Source organism: Mauremys reevesii, linkage group 1, assembly GCF_016161935.1.
Source record: "Mauremys reevesii isolate NIE-2019 linkage group 1, ASM1616193v1, whole genome shotgun sequence".
Taxonomy (NCBI): Eukaryota; Metazoa; Chordata; order Testudines; family Geoemydidae; genus Mauremys; species Mauremys reevesii.
Window position 1 is genome coordinate 259,981,886 of NC_052623.1, and position 14,020 is coordinate 259,995,905.

Consider the following 14,020-nt stretch of genomic DNA (forward strand, 5'->3'; position numbering starts at 1 on the left):
GTTCCGTAAACAAGTATGAAACTCACTAGCCTTTGTTGAGCTATGCTGCATAGTAACCATGATTAGTTAGATAAAATGGTCCATCTTCCTGGATCAGATTTCAAATGATTTGCATGAGCAGAAAGCCATCTTCAAATGAGCATGAATGGTGACATTGACAGAATTCAACAAAATTCAGATCAGTGCATACCCGTAGCTCTTGCATGAGGTGGGCAATCTCATTTTATCATCCAAGGCTGTATCTATTCTACCTTAGAACCTTGTTATTTCATGCTGTACATTTTCATCAGACATCTGGTCAACTAAGTTATCTAACTTCCACATGTTCTTTTGTAAAGGAATCGTCTCACTTCATTAATTTTTCTTCATTTAAGGCCCAATGGTAAACCCCAATACATGTTCTGTGTTACTTCCTTACTTGAAAAATCATCTGCTGTGAACACACAAAAACATACACATAATTATACATGGATCCAACAAACAGCTACATTTTCAAGATACATAGCTATTCCTGCTACTTAGCTGAAATTAGAATCTGGCCCTCAATTGGCAATTCTTCCATTTAGGAACACGCATTTGGTGGGACTGGGTCAAATTCTACCCTTTTGTATGAAAAGAAAGATCAAATATGGCACATACTGTGCATTACTCTGTACTCTCTACCTGAGTAGAATTAAAACAGCTCATCAGTTCACTTTGAAATGGACAATATAGTTTATTGATTCAAGTATGAGGTTTCTGATGCTGATAAAAAACAAAAATCTCAGTCAGACTAAGATTTGTTTATAGTTGAGCCAACATTTTTTTTCATTATTTGGAACAGGCCTAGAATATCTACTCTGACTTTGATCTCACCTAGCTGGGAGCTTATAGATTTGCCTTTTTAAAAGACTAGATGTGATGTGGCATCTAAGACTTGTTTACAGATTAATTTGAAAAAGATGTGACACAGTGCATGGCCATTTGTGTCAAGAAAATCTGAATGCCGATGTTGAGAATGAACGAACCAAATATCACTGACAGAATAAACATGCTGAACTTAGCGTCAGTGCATGCTGCTAACTGTCTTCCAATAGTGCTTCTATTTTGTTACAAAAATATTTTGGGAAGGACTTAAATCTGTCATTCTTGGCAACAGTTTTATTCAGGAGCATTTTGCATTCCAAATAGGTAGAAACAGAAATGAAGATTTTTGCCTTATAGTAGTCTAGCAGTTGTTGGTTATGACTGCTTGAATTTTGAGCTGGGAAAAACATTTTGCTCCTGAATTGAACATCTATAATATCTTCTCCTCTAACTCTACAAATCTATATTTTGCTGAATTAAAAAGACACCGTGGTAAGTATCTCATTGAATAGATACTTTTCAATGTATCTATCTGTTCTATCTTTTTTATACAATCTGTCTTGTGGTTTTTGAAGCTTCACACTAGCAAAGAATAAAGAGATTTGCTGGAGGGTAGGAGTTTTTCATGGGGCTGAGCCATTTACTTCTAGTGCTTGGAATGGTTTTTAAATTTAAAAAAAAATGTTTGAGATTCTACTACACAAAGTAAAAGTTGAGGTGTTTCCACTTTTAATCACATTTCAACTAGCAACAACCGCTAAAGTAAGAGTTCCAAATAAGAAACTGAATAGTGAACTGTCAGAAGGATTGTGGTAATGATAAGTAGAAAAGATTCTCTTCTCATCCATCATGGTCTAGTGGAGCTGTTCCTTTACATAGCAGCACAGATGTCATTGTCAGTAAGACTCAGAGCATGCTGAATGAGTTAGCTGATATTATTAATTTAATGTATTATTATTTACATTGCAGTCCGAACCCCAGCTCCTGTGAACCCCAATCCAGGGCTAGGATTATGGTGTGCATAAGGGAAGAGAGTCTCTAAGACTTTCATGCTCATCTGTTATGAAGAATTTTGTATATGGTATTCTTTATAATAACAAGCATAGTTCCTGAATATTAGAAGAAAAGGCCTCTCTCTTCCCCATTTGCTGAAAGTCATGTTATATTAGAAAAAATATATTTTAAAGGGCTGTTTACCAACAAGGAACAGGGAGAGAGCCAGCCAACAACTGGCTTTTGTACTACTTAGTCCAGGATGGAGCTAAAAACTGCTTCCATAACTTTGCAGCTGGCAATTTTGGGGTCTTCTCTGAATTATGTGGGATGGTGAAGGGTTTCACATCTAGATAGCGTAATGCATGGGTGCTTTGCAGAGCAAACAAATTCTAAGGGCTTGTCTACACTACAGGACTATTAATTTGTGTATCCATACTAAATACACAATCGAACTTCTGAGTCCACATTCACGGGCCATGCACTGTGGGAAGCTATCCCACAGTTCGCTGCCCATTGATTTCCCCAATGCATGCTGGGGGAAAATGTCATTGAACGTCAAATCCGCCCTCCCTCCCCTCCTCTCTTCCTTGAAAGCGGAAATCTGTTCGCGCCCTTCTCTGGTCGGTACGCCACAGCACTGCGAGCATGGAGCCCGCGCGCATCATCGCTGCACTTATGGCCGTTGTCAACTCCTCGACGTTATCGTCCACCTCTTCCACAGTCAGATGCTGAGGGCAGTGGAGATCATGGTGGCAATGGGTCAAGTTCATGGTGTGCGATTCTGGGCCCGGAAACAAGCACAGACTGGTGGGACCGCATAGTGCTGCAGGTCTGGGATGACACAGAGTGGCTGCGAAACTTCAGGATGACACTTTCCTTGAACTGTGTGACTTGCTGTCCCCTGCCCTGAAGCGCCAGGACACAAGGATGCGAGCAGCCCTGACTGTGCAACGCCAGACAGCTACATTGCTGTCATTCTGAGCAACTGCTCTCAAAGGTAGTGACTGTCGGAAATGTCCAGGTCATCATAGATATGGGATTCCCAAACCGGTGGGGCTATAGATGGGACTCACATCCCTATCCTGGCACCAGCCCACCAGGCCAGCGAGTATTAAAAAAAAAAGGGCTACTTTTCAATGCTGCAAGCTGTGGTGGGACCCAGGGGACGTTTTACCAACATCAATGTTCAGGAACTCTGGTCTGTTTAGACGCCCAGGCAGGCACTTTCTTCCCGGACCACAAAATAACGGTTGGGGATGTGCAGATGCCTACAGTGATCCTCGGGGACCGGCCTACCCGCTAATGCCCTGGCTCATGAAGCCCTATACAGGCGCCTTGGACACTGAAAAGGAACTCTTCAACTACCGGCTGAGCAAGTGCAGAATGGTGGTGGGTGCTTCGGACGTCTCAAGGGAGATGGCGGACACATCAGCGAAAAGAATATCCCGTTATTGCTGCTTGCTGTGTGCAGGCTCCACAATCTCTGTGAGAGGTTGAGGCAAATCGCCTGGCTGCTGTTTACGATCAGCCAGACACCCGTGCTGAGAGAATATCGAGCAGGGTAACCTGTGACTGTCCACTTGATTTTAAGAGAGCCTGATCATAAACCAAGTTTTCCCCACTTCCCAAGGACGTTTTAAAACTAAGGACATGTTTTAGTAATTAATAATAAATCTTTCGTTGACTTTGCATTTCTGTTTCTTCGTTGAAACATGGAAGCATTCTGTGCTGGTTAAGGTGTGCACTGATGGGTGGGTTTGCAGGAGGTGTGGGGAAGGGTGAGTATCTGCCCCTGGATGAGGTCTCTTTCCAAATGCATGTGAAGGGAAGCCTGCCTTTACATTCGGGATGTCAGGCACCAGGACCCTACACATCAAGGAAAGACCGGGCAGCATACACCACACAGACTGTCCCTGGTGCCTAGTGACTGCAGTCTGTGTGCCCCAAGTCTGTACCCTGGTAATGTGGGCTATGCACTGTAATTAAAAATCCCCACAAAGTCTTCTGACAGAAAGTAACAGCAAACCGCTTTTAATAATGTTATACACAGTGGGGGTTGAAACTTGGATTTGGGACTGGGTGATCCTGTAAGGGAAGAACTTCTACAAATTTACAGCGTGAGAGGTGTCTTGTACATTAGCTCTGCTGCGGTGCAGTGACAGTTCTTCCTTCTTGTCACTTTGGGTGAGGACAGGACTTTTGCAGATGCACTGCAGGGGGCTCTCCTCCTGCCTGTGGTCTTGCAGAACATCTCATTAGACCAAGCAGCGCTTGAGTCGCCTGCTGGTCTTCCTGCCGCCACCTATCCTCCCGTTCCAGGTGTGTGCGATGCTGCTGACACAGGCTCTCCTCGACTGTCTCTGCTCTGCCTGGAGCTGGCCATCAGTTCCTGGAACATGGTAGGTGATTTCCTTGAACAAATACATGTTTGCCAACAGTAAACACAGTCTAGTCATTTTCAGTTAAGAAGACCAAACAGGAACCAAGTCTCAGGAGATCAGAGACAGCTGCATCCTCTTGCACAAAGTCCTGGTAAGCCTTACAGTACAGACTGCTTATCAGATAGTGCATAGCTGTGCTCTCCTGCTGGAGGCAATGTGCAAAGCAGAAAAGATGAGCATGCTTTTCCTCTGAGGCCTGCAACACGTGGCTGTAAGCGAGGGTCATTCTTATGCAAAGTAAAACTCTGTTAAGCGAGGGTCATTCTTATGCAAAGTAAAACTCTGTTTCATTCTTATGCAAAGTAAAAGTCTACCATGCACAATAGTAACAGTACACTAATTCCACTAATTAGATGCAGCACTTCCACAACGACATCACCCTGAGGCGTCAGGCGCACACAGAGAGAGCGGATGTTAATAGAAGCCCTGCACAGACCAGGACCTACGCTGCCATGCTAGAGGCGATGGTCCCCCTCTACCTGAGGATGGCATGGGCACCTCTCCCAAGAAACCTCTTGCTGAGGCTTTTCCAGCTGCTCTCTGAGAGCTTTTTGAAATATCCCCAGAGGACTATTGCTCCATTGCTGTTTGTGTAGACCTGCTGTTTGTTTAGTTTCATATTTAAAAATGTTTATATAGTATTTCTATTTTTATATAAATCCCTGTTTCTTAAAAAAATAAATGTTTCGTTTTGTAGCACTTACCGCCTGATCCTTCCCTGATTCATCTCTGTGAGGGTGATGAAGAGATCCTGGCTGTCAGTCTAAAGACCCTTCCTCATCTTCCACACTATTCCGCTCGAGTCCACCGTCACTGGTGGGGCACTGGTGGCAGACCCACCTAGAATGGCATGCAGTGCCCTGACTTTTTGATACCCTTGTCTTAGGTCCTTCACTTTCCGCATCCGGCTGTATCCTTTGTCTTTCATGGCTTTAGAGACCTCACAGACTCTCGCCCCACACAGCGATCAGATCCTGGACTTCCCATGCTGGGGACCTCTTTCTATTCTGGGATTGCCGGACTCCTCTGCTGGAGAGCTCTGCATCAACCAGAACGTCAGATTCAAACCGCCCAGACAGGAAAATGAATTCATCATTTCCTGTGTGGCTGGCCAGAGAATCCAAGCTCGGAATGCTGTCCAGAGCGTCAACAGAGTGGTGAACTGTGAGCATCCACACTACTCCACCTGCCGGGTGGAGTTCGAATTAAATGGCTTCCGCTGATAAAATTAAAGTCCTAGTGTAGACCAGGCCTAAGATATTCATGATAGTTCATACCAGCCATCCACCCCGGTACATGGGAAGTTGTCTGTCTGCAGAAAGGTCAGGTTGTACATGAATCCTACAGCCAAGCAAGAAAACCTAGGCCATATTCTTCATAAATTCCAGATTATTTTTGTGACATAGAGCCAGCAGTTAGGCAGAAAAACTAGACCTACTTGTGTGTCTGCTCTACTATTCTGTTACTTGTTGGTAGTTACTGTCTGTCTATGGTAAAACATTTGTCTACCTATTATGTTATTAGTAGATCTAGTAGAGTTGAGAAAATGGGTCACACCATGTGAAAAATTCTTTGTTCTCTTTCTAGGTTTTTCACTGGAAATGATTAATTCAGAGCAGTGAAAAGAAAACTTGCCTGCTCCTGTATAATTTTGCCACTTTCATAGACATCTGAGTTGTGTAACTGGAAGATTCAGAACTCAGATGTAGCTACTAAGTATTCATTTTATTTGCAGAACAAGAAGTGAATCAGCAGAAGTTCCACCAAACTTATAGCCATGTCATCTTATACTGAGCCCATTTTCTATTTTTTCTTTTTTCTTTTTAAATTTAGCATCTTGTATACAAAGTATTGTTATCATGATTTTCTCAATCTAAAAACAGTTTGCTTATTCCTTTCTTTAGGTACCATCCAGCCATTCAGGTGTCTACTAATAAATTTCTGCCTATTTCACTGATCTGCTTTCTCTAGGTTCCATCCAGCCATCTACTAAAATGTCTGCATGTTTCATCCCTGTATTTTCTTTAGGTTTCACTAAGCCTTTCATCTGTCTACTAAAACTTCAATTCTTTCACTTGGCTGCCCAGCACTTTAAGTACCTAACAGTTCCTGTACAGTTTAACAGGAGCCGCTGAGTCCTCAGCACTTTGAAAAGCGAAACAATCTATTTAATAAGCTTAATTTTAGGCACAGAGTTTTGAAAATCTTAGTCATTGTTAGGACTAAATTGTGCTCTCAGTTACACCAGTGTAAATCTAGATTGACTCAGTGAGTGTAATTGGAGTTACTCTAGGTTTATCCTAGTAAAAGTGAGAAGAGAATTTAACCCAGTTTCATTGTGACTTTATAGTAAATTTATGTTAATTTATGTACATTAATTTGAATACCTCAGATTGTAAGGATATCCTCAACTCCCTCATAATCTCTAATTTATTAATAGATCTATAATTATATATATTTATATATCCCCACCAGGGCCGGCTCCAGACCCCAGCGCGCTTGGGGCGGCATGCCGTGGGAGGGTGGCAGGCGGCTCCGGTGGACCTCCCGCAGGTGTGCCTGCGGAGGGTCCGTTGGTCCCGCGGCTCCGGTGGACCTCCCGCAGGCGTGCCTGCGGAGGATCCGCTGGTCCCGCGGGTTCGGTGGAGCATCCGCAGGCATGCCTGCGGGAGGTCCACCGGAGCCGCGGGACCGGCGACCGCCAGAGCGCCCCCCGCGGCATGCCGCCCTGCTTTGGGTGGCACAATTCCTAGAGCCGCCCCTGATCCCCACTAAGTGTTACTGATAATCAGTACATGCAATTATACATATATATATAATAATCCAAATGCTTTATGACTCATATATTGTGTTAGTGTAAGAATGCACATTCTCATCTATTTCATCTCGCTTTACTCCCTCCCTATTTGTGAAAGCTAACATCTTTAAATATAGTTCTGTTCATATTATTATTCTTAAATCATTTTAAGGTCAAAAAGTGTTTCTTCCATGACACAGACTGGGTAAAATATAGTTCTCCATTATCCTAAGCAAAAGTACCTGAGGTTGCCTGGGTATGACTGAGAGGAAATTTTGACCTGTTACATGTATGGGTCTTTAGCTTTTTCAGATTGCAATACCTATTCTTCACTTGCCTGATCTGTAGCAGCAAATATCCAAATCACTTGCTTACATTACCAAACTTCCTGCACAACTCAGAAATCAAGTGTTTCCATGCTCACAATAAACAAAAGTATCATGTATTTTAACGGTGCTGTTTTGTATCTGCTCTCTACTCAGTTAACCTTTTCTGCTGTTTTACAAAAGTGACAATAGTGACTCCAGATTTAAAATAGTGTTCAGTTTTCAGTTAAAGTAGAGCATACATTTGTTTGGTAGACATGAGAATATATTGAACAGAACTAAAATCACCCTATGTGTAGATTGAATTTTGGGGGAAGTCTGATGTGAATTCCTTCAATAGTTAGGAGACTGAATGACTTTTTAAAAAAAATAGTTTAGAGTTCTTTTTGTGAAGCATTCTGGTTTAGAAATTATTAAGGTGTAACAGTTCAAATTTTCTAGAGATATAGATCTAAACAAAATCTCACATAGGCTATCTATCTATCTATCTACTTTATGAGATATATGTTTATTTGTCATGAAAATTAATATAGAAAAGATTAGATGTCAAAAGCTAATGTACAGAATTTTACACAAGAAAACACTCCTAGTTTCAGGAACGTTATATATGAGCCTTTTCCACAGAGGCACAGGTGAAAATAGATTGTTAGAGAGGATTGGCTCCCCAGTAGAGCTCCAGGTGCTGAAGAAGCAGGGTAGGTGCTCCAATATAGCTTAGTGTTGTATACACCTTCTCTAGAAGCATACCTCCTAGGTGTACAGAATGGGGGTTCTTAGATCTGTAGTGGGACTCCCCTCCTGTACATCTTGGGAGCTGCACAGCTTTTCTGCTATCCCATTTGCACACTGGAAGCCATGAGGGACCCAGCACCATAGAAAATGTAATACATATGGCACACAAAATTATCTGTGCAAATCCAATTCTAAAACTTTCAGGGCTCCTTATGTGGTATTTCTTCTTTTAAAAAAGAAGAAAATACCAACACAGAAACCTTTATTAACTTAACATTAAGGTTGCTAAAGTAATAATTATAATTTTTCAATAAAATACAGAACTGTAATATTATTATTTTTAAAAAACCTTAAGAATTAAGGGGCAGATTGTGGAACGCCCTCTCTTGTGTGCACATGATGTAAGGGGGAAAGAGTAAGACCACACTCACCCATCTCTGAGCAACCTCCATGCATCTTGGCTCCTGGCACAGTAGGGAAAGCAGTGTGACCAGTGTTCAACACCTGACCAGTGTTCAACCATCCTATCAAGCAAGTGGGTGAGGAGGGGTCCAAAAGTTAAAATCTTAGTCTCACCCCCAACATGTTGACTGTAACAAATTATTTACCCCAGAACCAATTCTAAGCCCTCTGGGGCTGCTCTGGGAGCTGCACGGCTACAGACCACCGCATTACACAGGACTGTGCCTAAAAGTACAATCTAGCTGTAGAAGATTAAGGATTATCTATGTAAATAGGCATTGCTAATGTATGTGTACCATTGAAGGAGTATGTATGCATGAGTATGACTTGTGAGTCAAAGTTAAGGTGGTCACATTTTCACATGTGAATGCTGTCAGAAACTGAACATGAAGGCAATATTTATTACCTTTCATGTTCATTCCCACTCTTTGTAATGTTTGAAGTTGTTCTGCTGTTGATCCTGTATTGTCTTTTTTATGGAAGAGTTTTATATTAATTACTTCAGCAACCTTTCATCCAAGTTATCAGTGTTATCATTTGCTTTCTGTAGCTCTGTTAGTTTAGTGAATCTCTTTACAAAATTAAATGAGACTGTTTTAATATTTCCCTATAACAGAAAAGTCACATTTATCTACCTTCATTAAAGTTCCATGCTATGTAGTTATATTAGCTGTTAGTTACCATAAAACCATTTATAGTAGTTCCTGAAGAGGAGGAAACAGGTTGTTATATTAGGCCAATTTAGAAAAAGATGCAAATTTTGTTTAACTTTATAAAGTTAAATAAAATAAAGTTTATAAAGTTAAAGATGCACATTTTATTTAACATTTATAAGTACAGTAGAACCTCAGAGTTACAAACACCTTGGGAAATGGAGGTTGTAACTCTGAAATGTTCGTAACTCTGAACAAAACCTTATAGTTGTTCTTTCAAAAGTTTACAAATGAACATTGACTTAATACAGCTGCTTTCTGTACAGATGAAAAATGCTGCTTTCCCTTTTTTTAGTAGTTTACATTTAAAATAGTACTGTGCTGTATTTGCCTTTTTTTACTTCTTTTTGTCTCTGCTGCTGCCTGATTGCGTACTTCCAGTTCCAAATGAGGTGTGTGGTTGACTGGTCAGTTCGTAACTCTGGTGTTTATAACTCTGAGGTTCTACTTATGTCTGTATATCTTGAAGCCATAATTATATCTAGTTTGTTCTAGCCTTTCAACAAGTACACAGGTAAAAATTATGTTTTTCTACTAAAGCCCATTTAAAACACTTATACTTACGGTCTATTTTCACCAGAGTCTGAGCTCTGTGTGTGTTCTATTCAACAGCTAAAATTCAAATACAGTTATCAGCTAATGAAAAATACTGTACTGTTGTAGAAAGTACTTTTTATCTTGCCACTAGGGTCTCCTCACAGTCATGAATATTGTCACTAGACCTTAATATCAATATTTTAATGACACTTTCATAATTTTTCAGGTTTATTATTATTATTTTATTTATTTGTTTATTTATTTATTAATGGCATAGTATATGAGTTAACATTTTAAAATAACAGTACAATTGCTAAAATAGATTATAATTCTTAGGAAATGAAGTATTAATACCAAAGAGTGGGGTCACTATTCAATGTTTATGAAAGGAAAACCAAGTGAACTGCTAATGATTCAGTACTTGAAGTGTTACCTGTATATGGAAAAAACTGAGTTGCTTAATCCCTTCATTTTGGATTAATCTTCTAAAGCAGGAGTTACTAACTGTGTGTATAGTGGTGGTTTTTTAAATTGTGGTATGTTTTGCGTGTCTGAAATGGTTTAGTTATGTTGAATGTATATGTGGTCCGCATTTTACTTGCAGACATGAACGTCAGCGAATCGACATCCTCTTCAGAAGGTCAGATGTGTGGTTGACCTTGATTTCATTTTTTGTTCTTTTGTATTCACTGTGGATTACATCTCTAACAAACAGAATCACTTAAAAAACTCTCATATAAATCCATATTTTAATAATAGATCACAGTTCACATCCCATTCTTTTATTTATTTATTTGTTTATTTATTTATTTTTACTTGCCTGGAGCATTAAGGTTTACCATTTCAGCTACTGAATTACTCAACGCTTTATTCATCAGTTTGAAGTTTCCATTACGAGTGTTTCCAACTATCATGATTTCCCTCCCCTTTTTTTTTGCAGGTTTCACATTTTCGTTTGTTTGTACTAAAAAGGATAATCTACAGTGCTCTCTTTTTCCTTGTATAGTTTTTTATTCATATTTCTTTTTACAGATGAAGATGACAGTGCTTCAGTTAATACTCCACAAGCAGGTTAGGATTATTACAGTGCTTTTTTCCTTCCTCCTTAGAAAAAACTAGACTAGAAAAAAATAGGTCCTGATTCTGTAGTTTGCACTTAAGCATAATTTCCATCAACACAGAAACTTCTTTAGATGCTTTAGGTGAAATTCACCTCCCCATGCAGTGGGCCAGTACAAGGCTTTTACAGCACTGAAATCCCACTTGTATCATCTTTTAAGGACTTAAGTGAGACTTCACTATTTCATAGCAGGTGAAATGCTCAGCTGCTCTGAAGGTCAGGCTCTGTATGCATTCATCTGGAGGAATATAGGCTGCATTTTTAAGATTAAACCTGAACCCAAATTTCAGAATTATAATTAAACTAAATCCTTATGATTTAAAACTAGTTATCTCCACCTGATTGGATGTCACCTTACTTGGGCTGTTTACTGATGCCACTGCTCTACCAGTCAATCAGAAATCAGGTGGCTTTTATTTTTCAGTGCTGACCACCAGTCAGCTGACAAATAAAAGGCCTTCAAACCACAGTCACTGAATGAAAAGCAGCAGTAAAAGATGCTGCGTAAGGTCCTAGTGCCACCAACTTTGGGGTGTTGCTGAAACCTCATCCTGCCCACACACATGCTTTCCAACCATGTTTTATGTTAATTTGTTTAAAAAGGAGTGCAAACCCTTAATGAAACCCAATGATGGAATGCCTAATGATGCACATCAACTTATTAAAGTAAGAAATGCTGTGAATTATTTTAGTTCCCTTAAGAAATTATCAACTTTTACACAAACCACCTGAAAATGAAATTTTACAGGGGCCAGATCTTCAGCTGAAATCAGTGGAGTTACACTGATATGTACCAGCTGAGGATCTGGCCCTTAATTCTAAAAATAAAACTATTATTTTAACCACTCCTAAAAAGAACCCTCAACATTTCTCTTCCATTATTTCTCTGGATTTTTTTTTCAACCTGAGTCATTATATTGTTAAACTTCAAGATACTGTCCTTTAGGCTGAATAATGGACTGAAATGTTTTCTATTATCTTGAACTATCCAGAATTTTGAGGAAAGTATTGGCCTTTTTGCATCCTTCTAAAATGGAAAGGAAGCCTTGCACAGAGATGCGTACTATGTTAATTACATTTTCCTGTGTTGAATACAGAAACGGAAGAACGATAATTGAGGTTTAGACTCAGTTATACACTTTTCATATTCCTGCATTGAGACATCTCCACATGATTATGCTCCTAAATTTCTGTTCTACCTCTGCGACTTGTGTACAGTCAATTTTTTTTTAAAGAACCAGTAAACTCTAAGGTCAATTACACTGTGATCTCTAAACTGGGATCATCCAGGTTACTCTTTCCTTTCAGATGGGACTACTCGGTCAGTGGAGAGAAAAGATTCAGGTGAGACCTCCTGAAAAAAAATAGAAACATTCCAACTCTAACATAGTGCAATTATTATTAATTAATTATTTCTTGGCACTAATTTACCTTTATTTTATATTACAGTCATTCATATGCCATTAAATCTTAACTTTTCAGTTGATTTTAAATGTCAAAGAAAAGGGGTTACTTGGGAAAATCTACTTGGAAATTTAGAAAGAGACATCTCTCTTAAATGAAATGTGCAGATGGGACTTCAACCCTGGTTATTTACCTGGAATAGCTGAAATCTGTGAATCTTTTTAATAAAAACCAAACACATGATGACTTTATGTGATCTTCTTGCATATAGAAATGTTTTATAACATTTTTTTCAGATTCACCTTGTGGTTTATTAGGATTGCAGCTGGTTTCACACTAAAAATTCCAGTACCAGACACTGCCATATAAAGAATTTTCACTAGTGACCCTTTCCCATTTGTATTTATGTTGTGGTTTTGTATGTGTACCAGAATACTACATATACAGCATATAGATAGATACATCTCTCCCTATACATTTGTGTATGTATGTGCATGTGTATCTGTGTGTTTACATGTGAGCAATAACACAACTACATGTGCAGTAGAATTGGATACTCCCACACATTGAGTGCATTAAGAGACAAAGCTAAAAGCCTAATTCTTTTAACCATCCTAGAAGTGGAGTTATTTAGTATTCCTGTACCTCCTGAAATGTGTTATAGCTTTTAATAAAACAAAAACATTTGGTTCCTTTTTTCCATAGTTGGCTAATGAGCGGTGGCCAATGTATTTAATGTTACATATCTGTGCAATGTTAACTGTCACCAGCCAGCCTGATTCCTTCTGTAATAATCCTTTATACAGTGTAAAAACCATGCTGACATCTGACGTGATCTTTTACAACAGGTACTGTACATGAAAAGGAACTTTTTATATTAGCAACAAGGCATAACAAAATATGAATTATATTGCAATTTGTTGTGCCTGTTTGTTAATCGTAAGTTCAGAGACCGATGGCCTTTGAACACACTTTGAACACACTGACCCAAATAGGGTGACCAGACGTCCCAATAAAATCAGGACTATTTAGGCATTTGTCCCATGGTCGGGATGCAATTTGTCCCGATATTTTGCACTCTGGTGCTTTGTTTTGTTTTTTGCTCCATTCATGTTTTTTTCCATTCAGGAACAATAAGGAGGCATTTCTGACCCAAAGAGAGCAAAGAAATGGCCAGTTGTAGGGATAGACCAGTATTCATGTTCTTCTGCACAGATTGTACTTACTGACATATATGCCTGGGCAGCCCTAATTTTACGAGCTACATTCATTTCCCCCACTCTGTGCTAGCCCACACGCCTCAGTCTAAGGGAGAGTATATATCATTCTTACTGCACACATTCTAACTCAGAATATGGGACACGTGTTTTACCCTGTCTGTAGGAGGAGAGACTGTGGCCCTCAAATGTTTTCTTTATTGCTTTCCATAGGGTTATCCACTGGGAGTCAACTTTGATTCCTGCCAGGGCTCTGAAGGAGTTGTCAGAGAGGGAGATTTTCTGGAGACTCAGTACATACATCCTTTTTCACCATTGCTGCCCACTTTTGGCTCAGAACTCCCATTGACTTCAACAGGAGAAGGATCTGTACCTGAGTGTGTGACTTAATCATTTGTGTCTGGCTAGTTATTCACCTATAAACATCAA

At 39.7% G+C, this 14,020-nt stretch overlaps 1 protein-coding gene across 7 annotated transcripts in view; it reads left to right on the plus strand.

Annotated features, from left to right (window-relative positions):
* MYBPC1 (myosin binding protein C1) overlaps positions 1-14,020 on the plus strand; it is a 116,342-nt gene that overhangs the window by 32,817 nt on the left and 69,505 nt on the right. For 4 of the 7 annotated variants that reach the window (XM_039483618.1, XM_039483586.1, XM_039483576.1 and 1 more), the window contains exons 4-6: positions 10,455-10,490; positions 10,883-10,921; positions 12,279-12,314. The exons of 1 other annotated variant lie outside the window; for it this stretch is intronic. In XM_039483618.1, the coding sequence (XP_039339552.1) occupies positions 10,455-10,490; positions 10,883-10,921; positions 12,279-12,314 (111 nt within the window). The remainder of the gene's footprint in view (positions 1-10,454; positions 10,491-10,882; positions 10,922-12,278; positions 12,315-14,020) is intronic. 2 more of the 7 variants (XM_039483595.1, XM_039483608.1) reach the window with 2 other exon arrangements.